We start from the raw sequence: 24,829 nt of genomic DNA on the forward strand, positions 1-24,829 counted from the left end.
CTTTCAAACATCTTGACACTGTTATACATGGGTGATAAAGGCGTACACGGAGGTGGCATTTAGTACATAGGTCGATACCCTAGTAGAGGCCTCTGTCAAGAAAATAGTGAGAGATATAGAGTAAGTTCGTTAAACCTGTGGCAGTTAGATATCTGGTGTAAGAAAAGGATACACGGTAAAAAATAGGAAAGGCAATAGTCAATCATCAACGTCGGACGTCTGAGTGGGGGATCGATGGTTCATACACAGTAGCTTGGCGTGGTCCATGGCCAGCTTCGGGTTCAAAAAGATCTTAGCTTCTCGGTCCGTGCCTATGCGGAGCCAGGCAGGATATAACATGGTGTATGGGATATGCTCTATCATGAGGAGTTTTTTTAATCCTTGAAATTCCTTTTGTGCTGCCTGTACTGTGGCTGCAAAACCTGGGAAAAAGGATAGGACGTTGCCCTGATGGTTGATGGTGGAGCACCGGGCTTCGGGCGCGGTGCCAGTGATCTGTGGGCGTGCTCAATGGCGAGCATGGTAGAAAGGCTCTCGACCCCGCAGATGTCCCTGATCATTGATTCTATGAAGTCTTCCAGTCGCCCCAAGTTCGTAGTTTCCAGTAAGCTTAAAAAACGCACATTATTGCGCCTCGAGCGCACTTCAATGTCGTCGTTTTTGGCTTGGATGACCGCGAGGAGTTGCGACCTGTTGTAGTCCGTCCTCGGCGTCTGAAATGCGCTGTTCAGCTTCGCCGATTCGCGCCGCTTGTTTGTCTAGTTTCGAGGACATGTGATCCATTCTACCGTTAAGAGCTTCTATTTTTCCATCTACGGATTGCAAGTTGGCCTGGATGGCGGATAATGTTTTCTCTATGGCGGACGGGGCCTGCGCAGCAGAGTCCAGTTCGGAGTCCAATGCCGCATTTTGCGATGTTTTGCGTCCTTTGCGCATTTCAAAGGTAAGTCTTGGTTGATTTTTCTCAGGTTTACCCATGGTGCTGGTGGCATCCGTGCAGGTTTTTCACCAAAATCAACAACTGGAGACTCTATGAGCTACTGTTTCTCGAGGTGACACTATTGTCCAGCTAGGGGTCTGTCCTTGAGGGCCGGTTATTTCCTCCACCGCAACTGTTTTATGGTCAGCAAGAGGCGAGTGCGTGCCCAATCCACCCAATTTGTCTTGGGCCTTGAATTGCGCGCTCCAACAATTTCATAATTTTTTTGCGCCACTGTAAAATGGTAGTGTATTCAGAGAGTGTCACAGAGCAGGTAGATGGCCGCAGCATGAGTGGGCTCGAGGAAAGGTCAGATTTGCAGTGGGGCAGTTCAGTATGCACGGTCTCCAGCTTCTTATTTAAGGCTGCTATACGAGTCCAGTCTCTGAGCCAGTTGAGAGCAGTCGCCAGCAGATCAGTAACAAAGCTAGGCCTCCCTGTAACGAAAATGGGCCCAGCGAACTGCTCTCTGCCCTGTATCGTGCCGTCTGGATTTGGAATCGCCAGGCAATGTCAGTGGACAATCGGAGCACTAATTATGATCGCCCTCCGCCGTACAGGTAATCCCGCCGTCTGGGCCTCCAGGAAGACTCGGGCAGCGGCATGTAGAGGCCTATTACACAAGTTCAGGCTGGCAGCTCACGTAGCTGCAGCGCCCAGTGACCTCCGTGGCTGCCGCGGGCACTCACCTCCGAGGACTGTTGGCTCCCACGATGGAAAACCGGGAACCTCAGCACTAGCACAGCAAGCCACTCAGCTCTCTCTCAGTGTCGTACTTTAGTTTGTGCTCCGTTCGCGACTGCAACCACATTGCAGGCCGTCCGCACTGAGCCCGTCTCGCCGCCAGCAACTGCCCGGGAGAGGGTTCCAACACTCTGTGCAGGGTCCAGGAACCTCCTTTCTCACCATCGGCGGCGGATTCCGACAGTGCAGTGGCCACAATATTCTCTCAGCATGCAGCGATAGTGAGCGTTCAAGGAGCAGGATGATGCAGGATAGTAAAGGCGGCCGGCAGAGCAACACTACAGTGAGGCCATCTTGCCGTGCGCCAGTCCACACCACCGGTGGGGGGGGGGAGGAGGGGAGTTGTTGTGGATGGGTGTGAATCGTGTTCTGAGGGATTGAGTACAACTGCTTTGCATATTTAACCCACTCAGTAGCTGCCACTCCGTTTCCTTTAGTCTGACCGGTGTGACTATGTTGCTTAATATGTCTCCCAAGTTCAATGTCTCCGCTTTCTTTAAGAAGGGTAAATATTTTCAGCCATTCTGCCTTGATTTTCTTTAATAGTGTTGCCCAAACTTTCTTTCTATATTCCGCCTGAAGCGCTGTTATTGTCTGTGTTTGGAGATTTTTGGCTCCTTTTCTTCTTGCCTTCAAGGCCTTAAAGAGACTGCGCTTGGTGTGAATTAGGTCCCTTAGTTTGATTTGTGAAAATAGTCGTTGGGGATAGATATCCTGTACTTGGGAGATTACAGTTCATCCCCCTAGGATGGATTTTAATTCTGCTATGAGTGCTTTCCAGTGCTCCAGGGGGGAGACAGTGCTTGTGTTTATGGGGTTCGACTCTTTATAAGCAATCCACTCCAGGAGTTTTGGACCAAGATCTGTAGTCCATTTTATTCTGCTCAGAACTTCGTGGCGCTCTTCTCCAGTTGAAACCCCCAGAGTTTCCAATTGTTTAGCGGTTTTCACATTTACCTGAAGGGTTACCCTACATGGCCTGTGGTCACTCTCATCCCTATTGACCACTTCGAAGTTGTTAAAGTATGATACCAGGGGATCCGAAAAAAAGATATAGTCTATTGTAGTGGGGAGAGGAAGCCAGAGAGGATCCGCAGCTTTTTTGATGGTGTGGGCAAAAACCATAGTTTGAGTGTGAAGAAGCTGCTGCAGAAGGGCAGCTTCAGTACGAAGTAGGGGGTCCATTTTCTAAAACCGTAACACCCGGATGTTCAAGTCCCGACAATAATTGGAAAGTGTGAGCCATATTTGTTTATGAGGTGATCCATTTTTGTTGTCAATATTTTTAGTACTTGTTTTTTTGGCTGAGAAGAGGGGTTGACATAACAGTTAATTAACAAAAGACAAATTGAGTTGTTACTTTTTAAATCCGCCAATGAGTACTGCTTGCAGATCTAAGGTGTTAGTTGCTATTAAGGTTGTCTCTATTCTGCGAGCTTGAATAATAAAAATTGAGAGCCCACCAGATGCTCTCCCGAAGATGTTCAGTTTTATGGCTGCAGAGTGAAGTTCGTAACAAACTGGGAGAATTAAAGGATCGGTGACCCATGTCTCTTGTAGGCACAGGATGTCATTTTCTCGAAAGTAATTGTTTACTGAACTGAACCCAAGCAGTCTTTTTAACCCAACGACGTTCCAGGATATGATGGACAGCTGTATATTATTTCCCAGAGTTCTGGTGCTGATCAGATTGAGAGCAGCCTTCATAGTGTTAGAAATGCCGTTATGGTAGCTGGCCTTCTGGGCAAGTCTGAGTATCGTGTCTGGGGGTATGCCTTGGCCCACTGATATGAACTGTCCTGAGGTCAAGAGTGCTTGTTATCCTGTAGGCCTTGTAAAGTCTTGACTCTGTGGCTAAACTTTTCCCTAGTTGGTTGCTCGTGTTCCCCTTAGGACTGAGTGGACTTCCTTTGTTGGTGGTGATGCTGCTAGCACATGTGGATATTTCTCAGGTACGGGGAATGCAATGTCAATACCCCAGTCTGCCATTTGAGCTATTTCTTCTGGTGTTAGCCCCACACGGGTGTGACGACTTAGCCCTATTGAGGTTGATTTCCCATGGGAGTCATTGAAGAGGCTCAGGAACTTAAACCAGGCTAGGTCGTCCGAATGCGTTTCTGTCAAGAGTCAGGATATGCTTAAATAGTTGAAGTATGTTGCCCCTATTTAAGATATCGTGATGACCTTTAATGGGGTATCTGGGCATGAGGATTACCTCATGGGCAGTTTTACTGACTTGGTTTACTGTAGGCTGGGTACTTAAACCTGTCTGAGCAATACTTAAATTGAAGTTTGGGCCAGTGTCCAGTTGACAGGTCTCTGGACAGAAAACGGGGCTTTGAGATGGCAGAGCGGTTGGGTCACGGGTCCTCTGTGGGTCCGGAGAGAAGAGGCCCTGAATAGTGCGGTTCCCCGATGACGGGTCCTTGTTCCTTGGGTGAGCATAGTTGGCTTTTATGCTCTAACTTCGTGGTGTATGATGAGGGAAGTGGTTGAATTTTTGTTGCCAGGTCCGATAGGCTGTGCGAGTCCCCGCGTTCAGGGGGTTGGCTGTAATGGCCTATCAGTCACTTGTGAGAAGTGCAGCAGAGTTGGCTTCACACACTCGGATTGCAGGTACAAACAATATGAAAAAAAGTGGTCCGCAGTTAAAGTAAACATTGATCGAGAGAAGAAAATTCCTTGTTACAAAATAGTGCAACAAGAGGCTAAACAACCAACAGCCCCCTTCTTTGGTCTGTGCTAAGGCATAGTAAGTTCGACCAGATAGTACCTGGCGATAACAGATGTCAGTGAATTAGCATTAGGACAACCTATTGCTCCATAGATGTGCAGTACCTAATTTCTTCTCAGTGCAGCAAAACTGAGACTGCATAAATTCAACACAAAATGTGATCAGCAAAAAAATGGGGAAAAAGGAGGGGGGCAAAAAACAATAAGGCTAAAGAGGACATGGGCAAGATAACATAGCCCCGTGTTTATAAAATTGGCAACTCCTATATCTGTTCAAGCTTTCGAGTGTTTAAATGGTGTTACTCTTTATAAATTCTGAGAAGCACAGTTTTGTTTTTAACATTGCAACATAAATTCTCTATAAACTCACAATGGAGCAGACTTGTGAGTGGTCAGTGTCTGATTTTAGAAATTAGGCCTCTTACTTCATTGTGAGTCACGTGTGCTATAGTCAGCTTAATGCTAGGTGTTTTTCCAGCAGTGTGGGGACACAAATGCACCTGGCAAATATATATGTTGGAGAGATCATAGCCTATGTGAGAACACAGCCCTAGTCATTTCATACCCCTGGGTATTTTCATTTCAAGTTGACTGTGCCTTTAAGCTCTACTGTCGCAGAGAGAATAGAAGGAAGTTAGCTTGCTCACTGTGGTGTGAGAATGTGATAAAGTATCCAGTCGTAACTTATTTTCAAACTGTGCTCCTGATCTTATAGTGAAAAGTATGATTTATTTACGAGCAAAAACACTATTGATAATCAATGTTCGGTCTTCCAAATGCAGATGGATTTTAGTGATGTGCCAATTACGAACCAGCAGCACACCTTTGTTAACCTCCCTCAAGAGTGCCCTTGTTCTCATGCTTACAGAATGCATGTTTTCAGAACTGGGTGGATGGCTCTTCCATTCAGCATGTTTATGAGATAAGATTTCTGATTGGTTGGTCACTTTCCCTAGAACATTAGGTCGATCATGTGCACATCTCACCATGCATCCAAGTGGCTGGTAATAAACCGTGGAGTGTGTGGAAGAGATGCATTTCCCTCCATTGGCACAGTGCCCTAATCTCACTTTCAACTGAATAAATGTAGACCACTGGAGGCTGTTTGTTGTCCCAATCTCCTGATCACTCGCACCATTGTTCCTCCATATAACCCTCTCCAGATGCCTCATGTGGAGTACAACGTTTGATAACACAAATAAACATAACTAATTTGTACTGATAATTTGATTAATGGCTTCTTATCTAAGCCAGCATCAATGTCTAAGGCTACACTGACAACTCACATTTGTCTATGCCAACTTTGCCATGCCATGAAAGGACGCTTGTCCTCTGATCTGTCCATGGCTCCCTAGTCAACCCTCTGAGGCAGAGGTTTGCCCACAGAAAGAAAATCAGCGACATCTCTTTGCATCAACGTGTTTAAGGGATATGACCTCAGTGATCAATCACTTGTCTGTGTTGGATGAATACTTTGTTATTGAGGCATCAGTATATCAATTGCGGGGACATACGACACTTTTGAAAGATACCCCATTTAACATGTTCTTCCGCTGGTACAAGGAAGTACCAGTTGAAGAGCTGCTGGGAAGAGTGGCAACTTGCTCTCTAAATCTCCGATTCCCTGGCACCAAGTGTCTTGAAAATCTCAGCCATAGAGTCAAGCAAACGGCACAATGAATACAGGATGCCACAGAGGCCAGAAAAAGGACTAATGCAAATAATACACATTTGCAAACCTTGTGTCTAGAACAACACAGTAAAAGAGAACATGAACAGGAGGGAAGAGCAGTACTGCCCGTCTGTAAACGCAATATTATCAATCTCACATTGTTGACACAAAATGAAGGTGGACAAAGCTGCAGAGACCGGGAGGAGACAAATGGAGGCAGATTTGGGTAATGCAGCCCAAGGACATGTACACAGGTCTTATCTTCAGAAACAGAAGGCATGAGTGAGGGGGACTGGGTTGAAAAAAGAATCCAAATAAACTGCAATGAGAGGATCAGAGGACAAAAACATATTCAGGCGCCATAATTTTGGGGGATCTTCATAAAACACAATTACACTCAGGGATTCAACTCTCATTTACAGTGATTCCTAACTAATGTATACAGTGAAGTGAGTCTTCTGAATATCTGTCAGAGATTTGACCTTCCTGGACCTACAGTGCACATGCCTGGTCATATGGGAGGTCAAGGGAAGATAAATCTCCCATGTGCTAACAAAAGGTATTTTAAGCAAGGAAATTAGCAAGTTAAATTAATTAGCATCTGATTTACAATACTGGACTTGCAGTGTTTAATTTACATAGTGCTGAACAAATTAAATCATGAAGAAAATGATACTTCAGGGTAGTAGCCTTCTACTTCCCTTCCCCGCCCCACTCATAAACTCATAAAATTTGCAAAGAGGGTAACAAGGAAAAATGCACATTTAAACCAAATTAGGGGCCAGTGATCCCGTGCAAGTGATAATGATTAAATAGCCTAGGCAGTGCTTCCCAAACTGGGGTCCGAGACACATTCCCAGAGGATCCACAGGGGGCAGATTTAAAAGCACTGCAAAGTTCCTTGTTTAATCAACAGTTTTCAAAGCAACAATAAAAGTGTCAAGATATCTCTGGTGATTAATGTACCTGCTGGTGAGAGATGGGAGTTTTGACTAGTGGCAGCTTTGACTTCCACAAGGAAGCTCAGAGGTTTAACATGCCTGCTGGGAGCCCGTATTGTTTATTCCTGCTTCCAGTGGTCACCAGCTTGCTGCCGCCTTCAGGGGGACTCCATCCCCCACAGTTCCGAATAAAGAAAAACATGTCATTCTATAATGGCAAATAATGTCTGTCTGTGCGACTATTACTACACAGAGGAGCTTTGACATCTGAAGACACTGACTCTAAACAACTTAATTTATACCTCCGGAAGGCATTCCCCTACATCAAATTCAAAGTCACTCACCTGAACTGGCTTTTTTGAGCCCAACGCCTCAAGTTTATTGATGAAGTCTTCAAATGTCAGTTTTGGGTACAGCCTGTGAGCCCAGTGCTCCATGTGCCTCAAAAGCAGTTTCAAGTCTTCTGCCTATAACAGAAATGAGATGCACATTACAAGAAGGTGGTGTTGAAAACCTCTTAGGAGTCAAGCCACAGGAGCATGGGTAGCATTTCTCAGTCAATCCAGAGGTCATTGGCATGTATGAGAATCCACTCCTGCTCTTAGAACAATACAAGATGAGTTAATATATATGAAAACATTTAAACTCAAGGAAATGTCAACTAAAGCATGCAGTGAGTGTTATGGTCTCACTTTAGAGATATTAACATCATTTACTTAATGCGTTCATATACACACTGCATTGAGACCAGTGATTTCTCAGGAGAACACAACAGTAACAGGGCCATGATGGAGGAAGCAAGAACAACAGTGAAGTAGAGAGTGAAGGAAAGGAACATTTAATTGTTCTGTGAATGTGGCCGAGAGATGCAGGGAATTCTGTGGATTTTGTCCACAAAAGGAATAACACTGTTTCTGTTCTTTCAGCCCTTGCAGACTTAGCATGAAAGTCAAACAGTTAAGAACATCGCCAGAAAGCATGCCTACAGAGGGCAGCAGTTTAAAGTAGGAAATTAAACATTGAATTCTATGTTGAGACCGGAGGCAAGGATTATGCTTCAACTCCGGGCCAGCCCCAAATCGGACTGACCGGGATAGAGCCTTGGGCAGAAAGAAAATGTAGTGTTTGTTGTAGGGGCGGTGGTACGATTCATTGTAATGGCAGGAGGTGTGAGGAAGATGGGAGGAGGGCAGGGGACTGATAATAAAAGTGATATTTGTACAGCGCAAACAGCTACCTCAAACAGGTGTACCGGCGCTGTGCGGAAGTCAGGTGAGAGTAGACTGGGCCCAACATCTAGCCTTGACAGAAGAGCCACGTCTTCAATTTCTTTCAGAACTCGGGTTCAGAGTCCGACGTGCGTAAATGCAGTGGCAGTGAATTCCATAGCATGGCTGTCCTGACTGTGAAGGACCTTCCTCCCTTTCTGGCTTTTGCAAAACGGGGGACGCAGAGTAAGAACTGGGAATTGGATCTCAGTGTTCGGAAAAATTGGTATAGGCAAAGCCCATTTCTAAGGTATCTCAGTCCTATGTTATGCATAGCCCGAAAAGCTACGGTCAGGGACTTGAATTCAATAAGTTTTGCTACCGGGAGCCAATGGAGGAGCCTGATGTGTGGGGAGATGTGATGGCGGAAAGGCACTCTCCGAATGAGTCTCACAGCAGCATTCTGAATCAACGGCAGGTACAAATTGTTGGCATAGTCCAGCTGAGATGTCACCGTAGCATGAACTACTGTCCTGCGGCTAGCCTTCGGCAAGAGGTGCAAGAATTTGTTTAGGGTTTTCAATTTTCCGAAGCAGACTGACGACATGGCGGATATGAGTTTCAAAGCTTAAGTTTGAGTACCACTTGATGCCCAGGTTCCTAGCCGTCTTTACAGGAAAAGGCGGAGTACCCAGCTCAGCAGGCCACCAAAGTCCTGTAGGTAGGGGGGAGGGCTGACCAAAGAACAGGACCTCAGTCTTATCCGCATTTAATTTTAGTTTGTTGCTATTCATCCAGTTGACAATGTCCTTCAGGTACCCAATTAATCTAGCAAACGAGTCCTTCAAATGATCCTTAAAAGAGAACACCAGCTGGGTGTTGTCTGCATACGAGACAGCCTTCACATCCCAGTTGTCAATGAAATTGAAGCACTGGGGCGGATGCAGAGGTATGAGGGAAGGAGGACTGGCACCCACTGACTAGAAGTCCTAACAGAGAACCTCGGATAGAAGCTGCTGGTAGGTGGCCCGGCGAAGAATGCTTGAACCAGGCACGGCTGGGGGGGATAGGGGGGGGGGGGAGGGATGGGTTGAGGGAGTTGGGGTTGCCATGTGGCAGGGAGAATGGAGCAGAATTAATAACTGCATTAATACTTGACATGTGATTGGCAACTGCCTGATATGCAAGCTCTTAAGGACAAATTAAGCAAATACAGATGCTAATATTGTAACATTGAGTGATAAATATGTCAAGAGGGGAGCAGTATTGTCTGTGCATCCATGCAACTATCTATAATGTACAAGTACATATATCACAAATGCCTAATAAAGTTTGTTTATGAAAAAAAGTCAATGAGATTGAAAAGTGGTACCAGGTAGGTGTTAAAAAGTAGGGGGCTTAGTGTCGAGCCCTGTGGTACACCACATCTTAAAGGCTTGGGCGATTACTGATGTGGTAGGACAGACACACTTTGGGAGCGTTCATGAAGATAGGACTGCATCCAAGCAAGGGTTGTGTCCCATAATCCAAGCTATTCGAGTCTGTTTAGCGGATGGAATGTGCAATTGTGTCGAAGGCCGCTGACCAGAGCTCGAGTTGGGGGTACACGCAGGTACACGGCGTCCCCCCACTCTTTTCACAGGGTGGACGCCTTCCCCCCTGCCAAGAAGCTGGGCCCCACAGAAATATGCTGAACGTGTCCCGGTGAAATTTTCAGACACCAGGACACGTCCAGCGCGTGACGTCATGAGGTCATTTGCATATTGTCAGTCCCCCCACTTCTTGTTATAGGATTTGTGCCCTGCAGCTGACCGATCCAACAGGATCAGCATGGCAGATACTCCGGTGTCTACCGACATTCTTACCGCCACCTCCACCAATGCAGTTTCAGTACTATATTCTGCCCAGAAGCCTGACTGAGTGTCATGTACGACGTCTTGTGTGTCACCATACTTGGAGAGTTGACGTTGCGCCAATTTTTCTATCATCTTAGCAGGTCCCGGTAACAGTGAAATTGGTCAGTAATTACCGAGCTCTGTGGGATCGGCGTTTGATTTTTTCAGGAGCGGCAGTAGGAATGCCTGTTTCCAGACATCAGGGAAGATGCCAGAGGACAGTGACACATTCCAGATATGATTTCGCACTTGATTAATTCAGTGAGCCAGTAATGTGAAGATCTTGGGTGGACAAGGATCCGCGGGAGAGTTCGACTTGCATTGATAGGGTGCTAACTATTACACTGAGGTAAATTAAGGGCTAATTACAAAGTCTTTATGATGTAGGATGAGTCCAGGTGGGATGGAAGAGCCACTAATTGCATGACATTACGTCAGGCAGCTACCTGTTGCCCCCCTCGGAATATTGGCGCCCCGGGCCTTGACCCAGATCGCCCATGCCCAAGTTCGACCCTGCTTCAACTCATGCTTCGCTTGTTTACAAACAAGAACAGCAGCCCTCAAACATTAACAGAAACTACATTTCTCACAGTATTAATGCCCTTAATGCTATGCTCGCGGCTCACTTGGGCTTCCCTTATTCCTCTGTATATATTAGCAAATTGTTCTCTGTTATACTGTTTGTGTGGTTACATGCAATGGACGCTGGAGTCCTTTTGCTTTGCCAGGTCACGCTTACCTTAGACTTTTCTTATTTAATGGGCTAGTGTGGTGCTCCCCTCAGAATACCACTTGGCATACGAGGGCTGCCGCTCAGCGCTCCGTTTTATTTATTTATGCCTTTTTAAATAAAGTGAAAACTTTACCCAAAGGTGTCAGAACGCTTTAAAATAGAACCAGTTACATTACATAAGGACTTCCGAATACACAAATTACATAAAAGATACAAAACAGATAAACTCTAAACTCAAAAAGATTGGTAGTAAGTACATAGGTCTACTACAGCTACTTGTGGTTAGAGTTACATATATGCAAGTTGCAAATTCAATCAAGATTACATTTTAAGAGGAGGAGCTACGCTAGCAAGCAAGATGGCCCCATAAGCTCCCGGCTCCGCAGACCTCCGCCAGCAGCTCGTATATCCTGCAAGTTATCCTGTTTTCCAACCGGACTCCCGTATATATGAGGAGTGACTGACTCTGAAGGCGCAATCCCGAACTTTTTAACACACCGGATGACGGAGATACGCCGTGTTTCATTTTCGGCCTACCTGGGAGTGGAAGCCTGGGCCTCGATTTCTAACCCATCCGGGCTGGAATTGAACAACATCGGCTGTGAACCTTGGGCTTTGTCCGGTCTCCCGAACGGGGACATAATCTACCTGTTTTAAACGGCGATTTTGTATCCTGCCTGCAACGCACACGCCACGGCGTGACACATCGTTTGCTGCGGCCCTGTATCCGACGCCCGGAGACATAGTAAGCTTGTCGGGGGGGTGCGGACGGGAGCCCCGACCAGCGGCGAAGGTGCAAAATTGTGAGGTGAGAGCGCCCGTGGTTGGTGTCCGCTCCAGATTTGCCTGCTTCCCCGGAGTAGCCGGCCTCCGGGGTCTGCAACCTGATCTGTTGCTTACGAGAGGAGATGGAGGGGACGAAAGACACACCACCGCTGCGCGCCGTAATGGCGGCCATTAGAGCGCTCCACTCACAGATCATCGTCAACTACCAGGCACTGTCGGTAACAATGGATGATCTTTGCCGGAGACCGGACAGCGGCTTTTTGCCAGCGGTGCCACCAGTGAAACATCGTGTATCCAACTTCGAGGTCCCTGTGCAGACGCCGGATCCCTTTCGCGCTGCTGATTCCTATGAGACAGATCGCGCGCCCGTGGACATTGTCAGCGTCCCTTGCTTGAACCCTATCTCGCCGAATATCACTATGGACAACTTTGACTGCCTTAACAAGATCACCTGTGACTATTGGAAAGTTTTATCATCCTTCCACGCTTTTCCTCGCTTGCTCTGTGGAGATCGTGAACTTTTATCCTTTATTTGGCTTGCTCATACTGACTTGAACTTTCATGGAAACTTCACCTCTCTCATTGTTGCAGTGGCCTGGGTTATAAGTGCTCCAGTGGACATTCGTACTGGCCAGGGTTAACTTGTGGGACTTTTTAGGATACGTGAAAATTATTTAATCTGCTGCTGGGATTGTGACCTGTGAAATGCGGGAGTCGGGTGGTATGTTTCGTACTTCCCGGATTGATTGTGCATCTCGCTACATTTATTTTGCACTTGTTTCCGGGTGGTTGCGTCTGGTGGAGGGTAAGGGAGTCCGGGAGTGTGTTTTTTTGTCTCTCCTCCTCCGCTTCTTTCCTTCTCTCTTTTAGGGACGTTTCTGGGCGACAGGCACGCTGCTAGTGGGTTAGGCCGTAGCCATTGCAGGGGTGCAGGGTAGTGGGGGGGGTTTGTTATTTTGCCTTTGTTTTGTTCTATGGCCCCTTCTTTCTTCTCCTTCTCTCTCTTTAAGGTATTCCTCTGGGCGACAGGCACGCTGCTAGTGGGGGTAGGCCGTAGCCATTGCAGGGGTGCAGGGTGGGGGGTGCGGGGGGGGGTTTGTTATTTTGACTTTGTTGTGTTCTATGGCCCCTTTTCTTTTTTCTCGCAGGGTCCGGTAGCGATACTTTCAATCTCATCCTGCAGCATATGAGTGGGCGGGGTTTGGGGTGGGTGGTTATGATGATAGATAGGTAGCTTTGTTCTTCTCCCTTAGTGAACATACTGGCGCTTGCATTTTTACTGTTGGTCTATCTTGATCCATGACTGCCTTCTAACGCCTACCCGCATTTTTATACCTCCAGTGTGTAGCTCCGGATATCCTGTATCTTCTTTATCTTGTTTTTTGGGGGGGGGGGTTAAATATAAAATTAAACCTTAGGCATATCCTTGATCTCGAAATGTTTTCAATACATCGTCTATCATCTACCGCTGCCGGACCCATGGGTTGTCGGCTGAAGAGCTGTGTTATTGGATTTCCTGATACGTTCTGCATACATGTGGTGACCGGCCCCTGTCGATGCAGGGCTACTTCTGTATTTTGTGTTGAACGATATAATAAAGGTTTTCGAAAAAAAAACAAAAAAAAAGATTACATTTTAAGAAAAGTTGAAGCAGAACCTCAACCCTAAGGTTGGACAAATACATATTGCATATTTACAGACCATGATCTTCTCGCCATTGTTGGGGTTCTTGAGGTGCTCGTTCAGCCAGGCCTTCAGGGTGCTGTTGCCGGTGATCTTGGGCCTGGAGGAATCACCGAGCTGGTGATGGCCGTAGGGGTAGAAGGCAGGGTGGTGGTGGGCGAAGGTGGCGTGCTGTAGTCTGCAGGTAGATCTTGCGCTGCACGGGGAAATCAAGCCAGGTTGCAGACATCTTGCCTTGTATTGCACCAGGCATCTGGGATTTATGGCACACCACCCTCTTCGCTGAGGGTCAGTCGAGCGTAGTATGATGGAGCTCGTTGTGAGAGAGGGCTCTGTAGAGTAGAGAAGAGCCCCCCCTCTCCGCCACAAGGTGAACTCTGGGGGCCAGAGTGATCCCTCGAAGGCATATGTACAGGATGTGACCATTGGCAATGGAGTCAAAGTAGCTGGAGCCAGTCCAGACCAGCGAGGCAAGTTGCATTACAGCTTTAATGCGAGGGGTCAGCAGGCTCACCACAGGGATCACTGTTGAACTCCCACCCACCATCGCCCCTTTGCAGTAGTCTCTAGATTCTGTTCACTGCTCGCCTGGGACTAGCACAGTGGGGGCTGAGCAAGGGAGTATGCAGGGTATCAGAGAGCGAGGGAGTTTGGAGCTCTGTACAGGGAAGGCTGTAGCCTCCTTCTTCCCAGCCACAGCAGTCTCTTAGTCCAACATGCCACTCGGAGCTAGTGCAGCGGGGACTGGTTGAGTAACATCGGTCACTGGGTAGTCGGGAGCGAGGAGACAGCGGGACACCTCTCAACCAGTCACTTCCAGATTGAGAGCAGGGATCACCTGGTCATGGCAGTCCATGGGTCTTAGGTGTTACTTGCTTGCAATGGATCGTGGAGTGCTCTGCTGCATTTGTGCCATGGGTTGTTGTTGATATCAGCACTGTTTCACTACCTTTGTTGCGTCACAACGGCCATTTGGGGGGGGGGGGTCTAGATTGAGGGGGCTTTTTCCGGGGATTTACGCCACATGGCGATTCCTAGCCCGGCAGCTCCCAGGCTGGAGCTTTTGACAGTCTACCATCATGCCTTCCTTTTCTTGCCTTCATCATCATAGAGTTTTTCTGGCACTTTACACACAAATACTTGACCGTTTTTTTGTTACAGGTGACTTTATATTGCAACTGTGTCTTTTAGACTCGTAATGCCCTTAACTTCAGCACTGGTTCTTGATTTATTCACCTCTATACAGTTCTCAAGTGGGCAAACCTCCATGTAGATTGACACCCATATTTCATTGCATAAATCACTATGCAGGAGAACTGTATCGGTGTATACATAGTGTTAGTCCTTTCTTTATTACTGGTAATTGTCAATCTTGCACATGTTATGGAATTGTTGTCCTCTGACATTACAGTTGTGCATTTATTATTCTTTAACATAGTTGTGGTTCAATAGGTGGCCCGTGACGGCTGACTCCCTCTGAGTTCTGAATGCTGCTGTTCTGGCAGTTGTGGACAGAAAGCACAGGGCAAGGATGCACTCCTGTGAGCTTCTGCATTAATCTCTTGGGCTGTGACATTTCTGGACGCTTCCACAGAAGGGGGGACTGGGTCCCATACTTTGGGATGGATAAACCCCTAGGCCATGAGAGCCAGATTCCCACCAAGGCCCAACACAAGCGGGAGGATCCCACTAGGGACGTTGCCTTTGATAGACTAAAAGCCTGACCTGGTTAGTGAAACCAGGCACAACTGTGCCTCCTTTGGGTACCTCAGGTGACACTGTCGCTCATAATTCTTCTTCTCAATTCTTCCACAATACGATGAGGGAGAGGATTTACAGTTCACTGGGGCCACGTACAAGGGACCAGACGCAGGCAGACCATGGCTCCTTGCTTCATCTTCAAAAAGACTATCTACTGGGGGCCAGTCCCACTACCTGAGGCTCCTGGGGAAGATGTGGTCCTCGAAACCATTTACCATCCCAGATCTTCTGCTTTGTTCCAGGCAGACTAAGTGACCCAATATGTAGCCAACCGCCTTAGAAGCCATTTAGATCAGGGGGGCAGGGCTAGATAAAAGGCAGAATGCCCCAGCCTACACTCATGGGGAAGTGTTGGTGATCCCAGAAATAAAATTCTAAAGTGAGCATATTCCTGGTGAAATTTGTTAATGAACCGAAAGAAGGGTATCGATAGATCCTGGTGCGCTGCCACAATAAGCTCCTCGATTTCTCCAGCCAGCTCACAACGATATTAGATATGGCGAAGGAAGCAAGAAAATTCAGTTCCAGGATTACGCCAGAAATTTTGTTAGGGTTTACATAGAGGGAACGGTTAGGTAACACAAATTGTGCTATCCAGACAGAGGGGTGTTGATTCAACTTATCAAGGTAAACCATAAACTGGGAGACCTCACTGCTTAAGAAGCAGGACCCTTGGCAGATGAGGGAGGGTGGCTGGTTCCTAATCGGCGACCCTTTCATGAAGCCAAATATGTGTCCACATTTAATTCTATGGACAAAGCCAAGGGATAAATTAAAAACATTTTCAGACAAAAGCTTTTTTGGAGGGGCCAGTCGAAGAAGATGGGTCTCAGCTGGCAGCCTTTTGTACCAAGGCTCTCAAATAAGTCAATTTAGCCACTGAGAACAGTAGCAAGATCGCAACTGCTTTGGGGAGTTCTCATCCAGAGGAGTCACTAGACGACGAGGCTCCAGATGCAACATCCAAGGCATCAAGGCCAATGGATATGGATTCTCTGGTATGTCTTATCCCTTCTTCACTTGTACGGGTAGTGGGGCAGGGGGGGATGGGCGGGTGGGGGGCTGGCACAGTTTTATCACAACTGGCAAAAACGAACCAACAATGCTTGGGTACAGCAAACCATCAGACTACAATTTGTTAAAATTGCAATCTTAGGACTCTCCCAAGCGATGGTGGAGAAAGAGCAATCCTCACTGATAGACTAAGAGGTAGCAGCCCTAAAAAGGAAAGGGGGCAATGATGCAGACAGTTCCCCATTCCCAAGGGTTGATCAGCAACACGTTTCTAGTACAAAAAAAGATGAAGGCTATCAGTCAGTAATCAGCCTCAAGGACTTTCTCAAGTAGATGACCTTTTGCTATTTAAAATGAAGATACACTTACACAAGGAGATTGGATGGTCTGTTTGAATATAAAGGATGCATATTTCGCGGGGAGGGCACTAGTGAGCCTGCCACAAGATGGCCACCACTTTATGAGGATCTGGGGGCTGGAACATTTATCCGTCATTTATCAGCCATGCTGGGGGCCATCAGTGGCTGCAGATCAGAGGGGGCGACTCCCTAACAGCCTGACGATAAGGGAAGCCCACTTCCGAGGTTGGGACCGCCAGTAAATTGACGCTGGAGCTGAAGCGAGAACAGTAGCCTTTGGCCCTCGCTTCGGGCAGCGTGGGCTGACGCGGCGGCCCTGAAAAGGCGTGGTGAGGCTAGATGCAGCGCTTCGGAGGCACGAGCGGTGGAGACCCGAGAAGTAAACTGTGGCCACTGCGGCAGCTGGGAACTGAGAGAGAGGTGGACCGAGGACTGGACCGCTCTCTACGGCCTGGCCAGGGCGTCCCAGTGACTGCAGCCGGCCTGCTACACCCATGTTGGGTCAAGGCCTGAGATACTCGTGTGGCGGTGCTCTAGTGGTGTTTATCCAAGTGGTGGAATGCGGGTTTGGGTGGTTCATGCACAATGGGATGGGAGCGATTGAAAAAGCAACATAAACGGGAAGCCCAACCTGAGGGGTGAAGTCCCTCAACCGTATGCTGCACCAGAAGCGCGTCAGGGACTGCCCACGCCGTGCCCCCATTTAGATCACTGGTGGCGTCGATATAGGAACGCTCCTTATTGCCACCTTGAATGTTAGAAGACTAAACGCTTGCACAAAACAGTAAAGAGTGCACACCAATCTCTGAAGACATGGCATCCGGATTGTCATGCTTCAAGAGACGCATTTGACAGATGAGGAAGCATCCAAGATGAAGACAAAATAGAGGGGGCAGATGTACTCCTCTACATATTCCTCCTATGTGAGAATGACATTATGGCTGGCCCCAGGGGTGCCGTTTCAGACGCCTTGCATACTTGCACATGTGGAGGGAAGCTACGTGCTTCTATATGGACTTTGGACAGTAGGGAGATATGAACTCCTATGCACCTAACACAGATGACAGGGCCTTCTACTGGAAGTTGTTGTACTTGCGGTTTCCCTATATAGATATGCCTCTAATCTCGAGAGGTGACTTCAACTGCATACGAGTCTGGACAGGTGCCACCCTAGATTACACACGAAGCCAAGCATGACCACTGTTTTCAATAAGGTCAAGGACATGCTTCACTGCTTAGACATATGGCGCTCTTTTTATTCTAGCTACCCAAGCACAATACTCATGCTACTCAGCGACACACGACATGCAAAGTCGGTTGGACTGTATCCTAGTAACCGGGGAGTTTGGGACCAATACACAAAAAGCCCAGTACCCTAACAGGTTTCTTTTGGAGCACTCATCATTGCTGGGGACTTGCCAGGGCAACAGTCAGAGACAGCCCTCCCCTATGGAGTTTATATCCACAGGTCCTAAAAGACATGGTCTTCCGCTCCAAACTTCAAACTCTGGGAACATTCTTGGAACATAATTGGTGATCCACGAGCACTAGAGTGACAGAATGGGAGGCACTGAAAGCGGTTTTAAGGGGGGAAGTTTTCTCCAAGACTCATGAGATTAAACAACAACTCACGTGTGAGCTGGCGCACAATGAAGCACAGCAGACATGGTTACAAGCACGAGATGGCGATACTCTAACACTGCTGGGGACTCACCTAACACTACAGTGGGAGACAGCGACCCAATGAATATAGGCAGCATCTACACGCAGAGGGGAATTAGTTGGAGTGCCTATTGGCCTGTCTATACTAAATAGAGAGAACCCGGTCTCCTGATTCTAGCTTAAACAGACCTGACGCACAAGTTACTTACCTTCGGTAACGATATATCTGTAAGATTTAAAGATTTAAACCAAAATTGTATTGCATGTTAAGATTGTGAAATTTGAATGATAGTGCTTACCTGTCGATAGTCATTGTCCCGCTGACCGCGGTATCCATTTGTCAGAGCGGACCAGTGTAGCGGTTAACGTTCTAGTCTTTCTCCGGGCACTTTTCTCCCGGCTACAAATCACCGGATGTTGCCACCGAGCAGCGGTAGTTTGCTCTGAGCTCAGCGCTGATTACGAGCGTCGGAGCCTTGCTGCTGTTTAACTAGAATCTTTTTAAAGTTTTAAACCAAAATTGCATTGCATGTTAAGATTGTGAAATTTGAATGATAGTGCTTACCTGTCGATAGTCATTGTCCAGCTGACCGCGGTGTCCGTTTGTCAGAGCGGACCCGTGTAGCGGTTAACGTTCTAGTCTTTCTCCGGGCACTTTTCTCCCGGCTACAAATCACCGGATATTGCGACCGTGCAGCGGGCGCGCCTAAGGCAAGCCCATCTGCCCCCGTCGGCGCCCGGAGCGCGACATGCGCCAGAAACCCAGCTCAATTTTCCAGGCTGACCTATTCCCGAAAGGAGCTTATGAGCCATAATCCCGGTGAGTGCCCTGCATTGAAAGTAAAGACGGATTCCAAAAATATCCCCCCCCCCCCCCCCGGGTCACTGCAATCGATGCAGAGTTAAGCTAGGCACTTTCAATACGAACAGGTCCAGGGAAGAAATATAGTTCAATAACACTAGGCTGTTCAATGTTATGCAGGACGGGCTGGCCCTGTACCCTAATGCTCAAACAAAAAATCCGATCACTAATAACCCCAAACCTATTAATTGTTTCCTGGTTAATGCCAGGTCAGTAATTAAACATAAAAATGACTTGGAGTGCCTCATACAACTGGAAACACCAGACCTGAACCACCAGACCTGATTTTTTTTAACAGAAACTTGGGCAAATGACACTAGCAATCCTGACTGGAATTATGTCGTTCCAGCGGACTACTTTGTGACCAATATGGATAGGATGGGAACAAAGGGGGGTGGGTTCGCCTTAATTTACAGAGCCTGTTATAAGGTGAGAATGACACCAGAGCCACTATTGGACGCAGAGGCAATGTTTTTGAGCATAACACTAAATAATATTGAATGTTTCCAATGAATCTTAATCTATAGACCTCCTGGCCCCAGGCTATCCTTCATTACCACTCTACAAACTTGCCTGGAATCTTGCTTCAACGTGGATTCTTTCACGCTGCTGGGGGATTTTAATTTTCACCTAGAGGTAACGAATAATTCAGACACTCTAAGCCTAATAGACACCCTAGCTAGTTTTGGGATGACGCAGATTGTATGGGAACCCACACATCAGGCAGGTCATCATACCTTAGATGGCATTTTCATTAATAGTGCCCACATTGAAGTGATCAGCTTGCTTCCCTTACTCTGGTCAGATCATTATGCTGTTCACTTTACTATTAACATCTCTAATACTAACTTGTGCCGTAGAAACCGACCCCCTCGGAGCAAGGTACGTGCTTGGAAGAAAATATCCCAACAAGAGCTGACCACGGCCTTGAAGGAGAATCTAATCTGTAGAGCAGATCCCAATGAGTCAGCCATTGATTTCAGTAACTGGATCACCCATGCAATAAATTGTCTGGCACCTGAAGTTACCAAAACGGCTAGGAAAAGACTGGTATCCTCTCCTTGGTACTCAGCAGAGCTTAAAACAATAAAAATAAAATGTAGACTTAAGGAACGCATTTGGCGATCCTCAGAGTTTGGCCCATAAGATCGAATAGGGCTCAGTACTAAAATAATATAAGGGAGCGAAAGTATTGGCTAAGACAGCCTCCTTTACTTCCAAAATTCTAGAATCCACAAACTCCTCTAAAGAACTGTGTAAAACAGTAACACCACTTTCTCGCCGCCCCAGAGACACTGTCTTTGCCCCTGACCAGGTCTTTGTGGATAAACTGGCGGTTTTCTTCCAGACCAAGGTCCAAATGGTTTATGAGGAATTTCTGAACTCAGCGGAGGTTAACAGTACAAACCATCTAGAGACAAAGTGAAGAACACTCTCTCCAAGGTAGCCTAACACAATTCACCACTCTGAATGAAGAGCAACTGGTAGACATACTCACACTAACCAAGTCTGGGTCCCCACTTGACCCCTGTCCCCCGTACATTATACATCTAGCTATGTATGAGGTTGGCGCGTCGCTGACCCCTCTGTTAAATCTAGTTATTTGAACAGGAATCTTCCTCTTAGGATGGAAATTGGCCTGTATCAGACCAATCTTAAAAAACCCATCACTGGAACCCTTGGAGGCTAAAAACTACCCCCCTATCTCCTGTTTACTTCTACCCTCTAAATTCTTGGAGAAAGCCATAAACCTGGAACTGACAGCTTACCTTGAGGATAATAACATTCTTGACTCCATCCTGCATGGATTCAGAGATCATCATTCTACAGAATCAGCTCTGATCATGCCTACAGAGGAGATTCGTAGGGTGTTGGACGAGGGTGGTAGGGCGGCCTTAATACTGCTAGACCTCAAGGCAGCTTTTGACACTGTGAATCATACAGTGTTAATAAATAGGCTGAAGTCCGAGGGAGTCAGTGGCGAGGCCCTGACCCTTCTTACATCTTTCCTTGACTCCAGGGAACAAATAATATACTGGGAGGGTTTGAGGTCGGAACGGTTCACCCTCCCGGGTGGAGCCCCCATGGCTCGGCCCTCTCTCCCACCCTGTTCAATATTTATGTAACCCTGTTGGCAATACTAATTAAAAGTCATGGTCTAGTGCTCGTGTCTTACGCTGTTGGTGTTTGTCACTCAAAGCAACAGTATGTCAGCTGAGCGGCTCTGTAACGGTCTTTCCTCTGTGATGTCATGGATGAAAGCCAATTTTCTAAAACTTAATACTGAAAAAACCGAGATTCTGGAATTTGGCAAGAAACCTTCAATCTGGAGCCAACGTTGGTGGCCCCCTGAAGCCGGAACATGTTGGTTGCCTTTGTCTAAGGCCAGAAATCTCGGTTTTCTCATTGACAAATATCTAACTTGTGCCCCCCAAATAAACCAAGTGGTCTCAGCCTGCTTTTTCACACTAAAGGTACTGCGTAAGATTCTTCTCTTTATTCCGTTTTCCCTGAGGAAAACGGTGGTTGGTGCCCTTATTCTATCAAACACAGATTATTGCAATGCCCTTTATTTAGGTGCTGGAGTGAACCAACTCAACAAGCTTCAGTCACTTCAAAATGCTGCAGCGCGAGTTTTGTATGGCCTACCCAAGCATCACTCCACTTCGGCCAGCATTAAACAACTACACTGGCTTCCGGTGAGACGTCGGGTGGAGTTTAAAGCTCTATGCCTAGTGCATAAAGCCCTCTATGGAGGTGGGGCGGAAGACATACAATCATTATTCCCCTGATACATCCCATTGCGCTGTTTCAGGTCTATGGACACTGGGTTGGTTCTTCCTCCCAGGATGAAAAGGGTCAGAAGGGGAGGTAAACGCTTTTCATTCCTAGCAGCCAAATTATGGAACTCTCTTCCCGTCTCGCTGCGACTTCAGCCCTCTCTCACCATCTTCATGAAAGGCATTAAAACCAGGCTCTTTAAGCAATGCTAACCATTGTGCGACTCTCAGATCACTCTACTTAGCGCCAAGACGCCTCAGCATAAGGGCGCTCTACAAATACCCTCAGTAAGTCAGCCAGAAACATTAGTGATAGATTCCTTACCTTAGAATTACCCCCAGGCGGCAGACTGAATCCGGAAAGTTTTTCGTCAGCAGTACCCCTGCGCGTCTGTAGGCGTCATCGTGCGGCTCCGCTTGCGTCGTTGGCGTCATCTGAGCTACTTAGACGCGCCCATGTCAGTTCTGTACACTACTTTCTGCGCCAGGAACTCAGAGCCATGCAAGATACTGACCACTGGTGCCATGATACTAGGGCCCTGAAAGGGATGACCTAAACCCCAGAAATCAGTTCGCAGAACGGGGAGGATGGGTGGGGCGGTAAGGAATCTATCACTACTAATGTTTCTTACAGCTATATCGTTACCGAAGTTAAGTAACTTGTGCATCTGATAGAAACACGTAGTAATAGATTCCTTACCTTAGAATAGATACCCCAGCAATACCAACCCCAGTGGTGGGTCTGCGAACCAAGATCACACCAGAAAGTCCTGGAGAACTGAACTGTCAAAGAAGCCGTCTCTCCGGACTTGGTTGTCCAAGCAGTAGTGCTTGGTAAATGTGTGCAGCGAGGCCCACATAGCTGCCTGACAAATGTCCTGCAAGGTAACGCCGCATCCCAGAGCATTAGTGGCTGCCGTCGCCCTGGTAGAATGGGCGCGCAGCCCCCCCGGAGGCTCCATTTTAGCCAAGAAATAACAAGCCTTTATGCACAGAACGACTCACCGAGAAATGGTCCGTTTGTGCACAGCCCGACCTTTCTTAGCGCCCACGTAACCAACAAAGAGTTGGTCATCCACCCGGAACTGTTGTGTGCGGCTCAGATAGAAAGAGAGCACACGTTTTGGGTCCAGACGATGGAGCCTCTCTTCCTCTTTAGAAGGATGCGGAGGCGGGAAGAAGGTGGACAAAGTGATGGTCAGCCCAATGTGAAAGGCAGTGACAACTTGTGGCAAAAAGGAAGGACGAGTACTCAGAACAACTTTGTCCGGATGGATAGAAAGAAAAGGAGGTTTTGAAAAAAGAGCCTGGAGCTCACTCACTCTTCTGGCAGAGGTGATGGCAACCAGGAAAGCAGTCTTAAGAGTTAGAAGACGAAGAGGGCAATTATGAAGTGGCTCAAAGGGAGCACATATCAGAAAGGTAAGAACTAGATTCATGTCCCACTGAGGCATCACAAACGGGACCGGAGGAAACATGTGCGTGATACCATTCAAGAATCTATTTACCTTGAAAAGGGAAGGCTGATCTGGGAAACTCAGGAAGGCGGAAATGGCCGAGAGATAGCCCTTGATAGTGCCCAGAGCAGAGCCCTGCTGGGCCAAAGAGAGAAGAAAAAGAAGGACCTCTGAAAGAGGGGCAGAAAGGGGATCCACAGCCTTTGCTGTGCACCATGCCACAAACTTATTCCACCTACAGGCATATACCATTTTTGTGGAGGGACGCCTGGCTGCCAAGATAACATAACAGACTTCAGGAGGCAGGTCGAAAGACGCCAACTGCCGCCGCTCAATCTCCACGCAAGGAGGTGGAGGCTGGACAGGTTCGGGTGGGGGACCGTCCCCTGCTGCTGTAGCAGAAGATCCTCCCGAAGAGGCAGACGGATCGGAGGATTGATGCTCATACTGAGTAGCTCGGGATACTATACTCTTCAAGCCCAGTCCGGAGCCACAAGAATAACTTGGGCCCGGTTGCGCCTGATCTTCTTCAGCACTCTGGGCAGAAATGGTATAGGCTAAAAAGCGTACAACAGACCGCAACTCCACTCGTGACGAAAAGCGTAGCCGAGCAAGTGCTGCCTTGGAAATTCCAACGCGAAGAACTGATGACATTGCGCATTCTCTTCATTGGCGAACAGATCTAACCAATGCTCTCCCCACTGCTGAAAGAGACCATGTGCCACGTCCGAGTTCAGATGCCATTCGTGATCCATCATGCACCGACGGCTGAGTTCATCCGCCCTGGCGTTCAGAGAACCTGCCAGGTGTTGAACCATCAGGGACATGCCCTGATGTTCCTACCAAGCCCAGAGACGCACAGCCTCTTGGCAAAGGGTCCACGACCCCACCCAGCCTGTTTGTTGCAGTACCACATGGCGTGGTGTTGTCTGTGAACACCTGCACTACACTTCCCCGGACAGCGGGAAAGAATGCCTTCAGTGCCAGTCGGATCGCCCAAAGCTCCAACAGGTTGATGTGGAGCTGGGACTCCGCCGGAGACCAGAGGCCTCTGATCTCCGCCTCACCTATGTAGCCACCCCATCCCAGAAGGGATGCGTCCGTCACAACTGTATGCTCCGGTTGGGGAAGGGAGAGGGAACTGCCATTGACCCAATCACGATTCGTGAGCCACCACTGCAATTGACGCGCAGTGCCCTCCTAGATCTGGACGTGATCGGACAGGTTGCCCTGCTGCTGTGCCCACTGGAACTTCAGGTTCCACTGCAGAGCCCGCATATGCCATCTGGCATGTGTCACCAGCAGGATGCAGGAGGTGATCATGCCCAGCAACCGAAGGGTCATCCTGACCGAAACCCGGGACAGAGGCTGAAAGATCGGAATCATAGCCTGAATGTCCCGAAACCACGCAGAGTTCAGAATCGCTCCGATGAAAAGGAGCGTCTGCGAGGGAATCAGATGCGACTTCAGCACGTTGATGGAGAACCCCATCAAATGCAGGAGGTCGGCCGTAGTCTGGAGGTGGGAGACAACTGTCTGGGGTGAGCCCGCCTTCAACAA

The 24,829-nt window shown here is 47.8% G+C and overlaps 1 protein-coding gene across 4 annotated transcripts in view; it reads right to left on the reverse strand.

Moving 5' to 3' along the window:
* Nucleotides 1–24,829, reverse strand: part of TIPIN (TIMELESS interacting protein) — a 282,385-nt gene that overhangs the window by 93,837 nt on the left and 163,719 nt on the right. For all 4 annotated transcript variants that reach the window (XM_078683031.1, XM_078683032.1, XM_078683030.1 and 1 more), the window contains one exon: nucleotides 7,414–7,536. In XM_078683031.1, coding sequence (XP_078539157.1) covers nucleotides 7,414–7,536 — 123 coding nt within the window. The remainder of the gene's footprint in view (nucleotides 1–7,413; nucleotides 7,537–24,829) is intronic.

The sequence above is a fragment of the Lissotriton helveticus genome, chromosome 3_1 (assembly GCF_964261635.1).
Source record: "Lissotriton helveticus chromosome 3_1, aLisHel1.1, whole genome shotgun sequence".
In the NCBI taxonomy this organism is placed as follows: domain Eukaryota; kingdom Metazoa; phylum Chordata; class Amphibia; order Caudata; family Salamandridae; genus Lissotriton; species Lissotriton helveticus.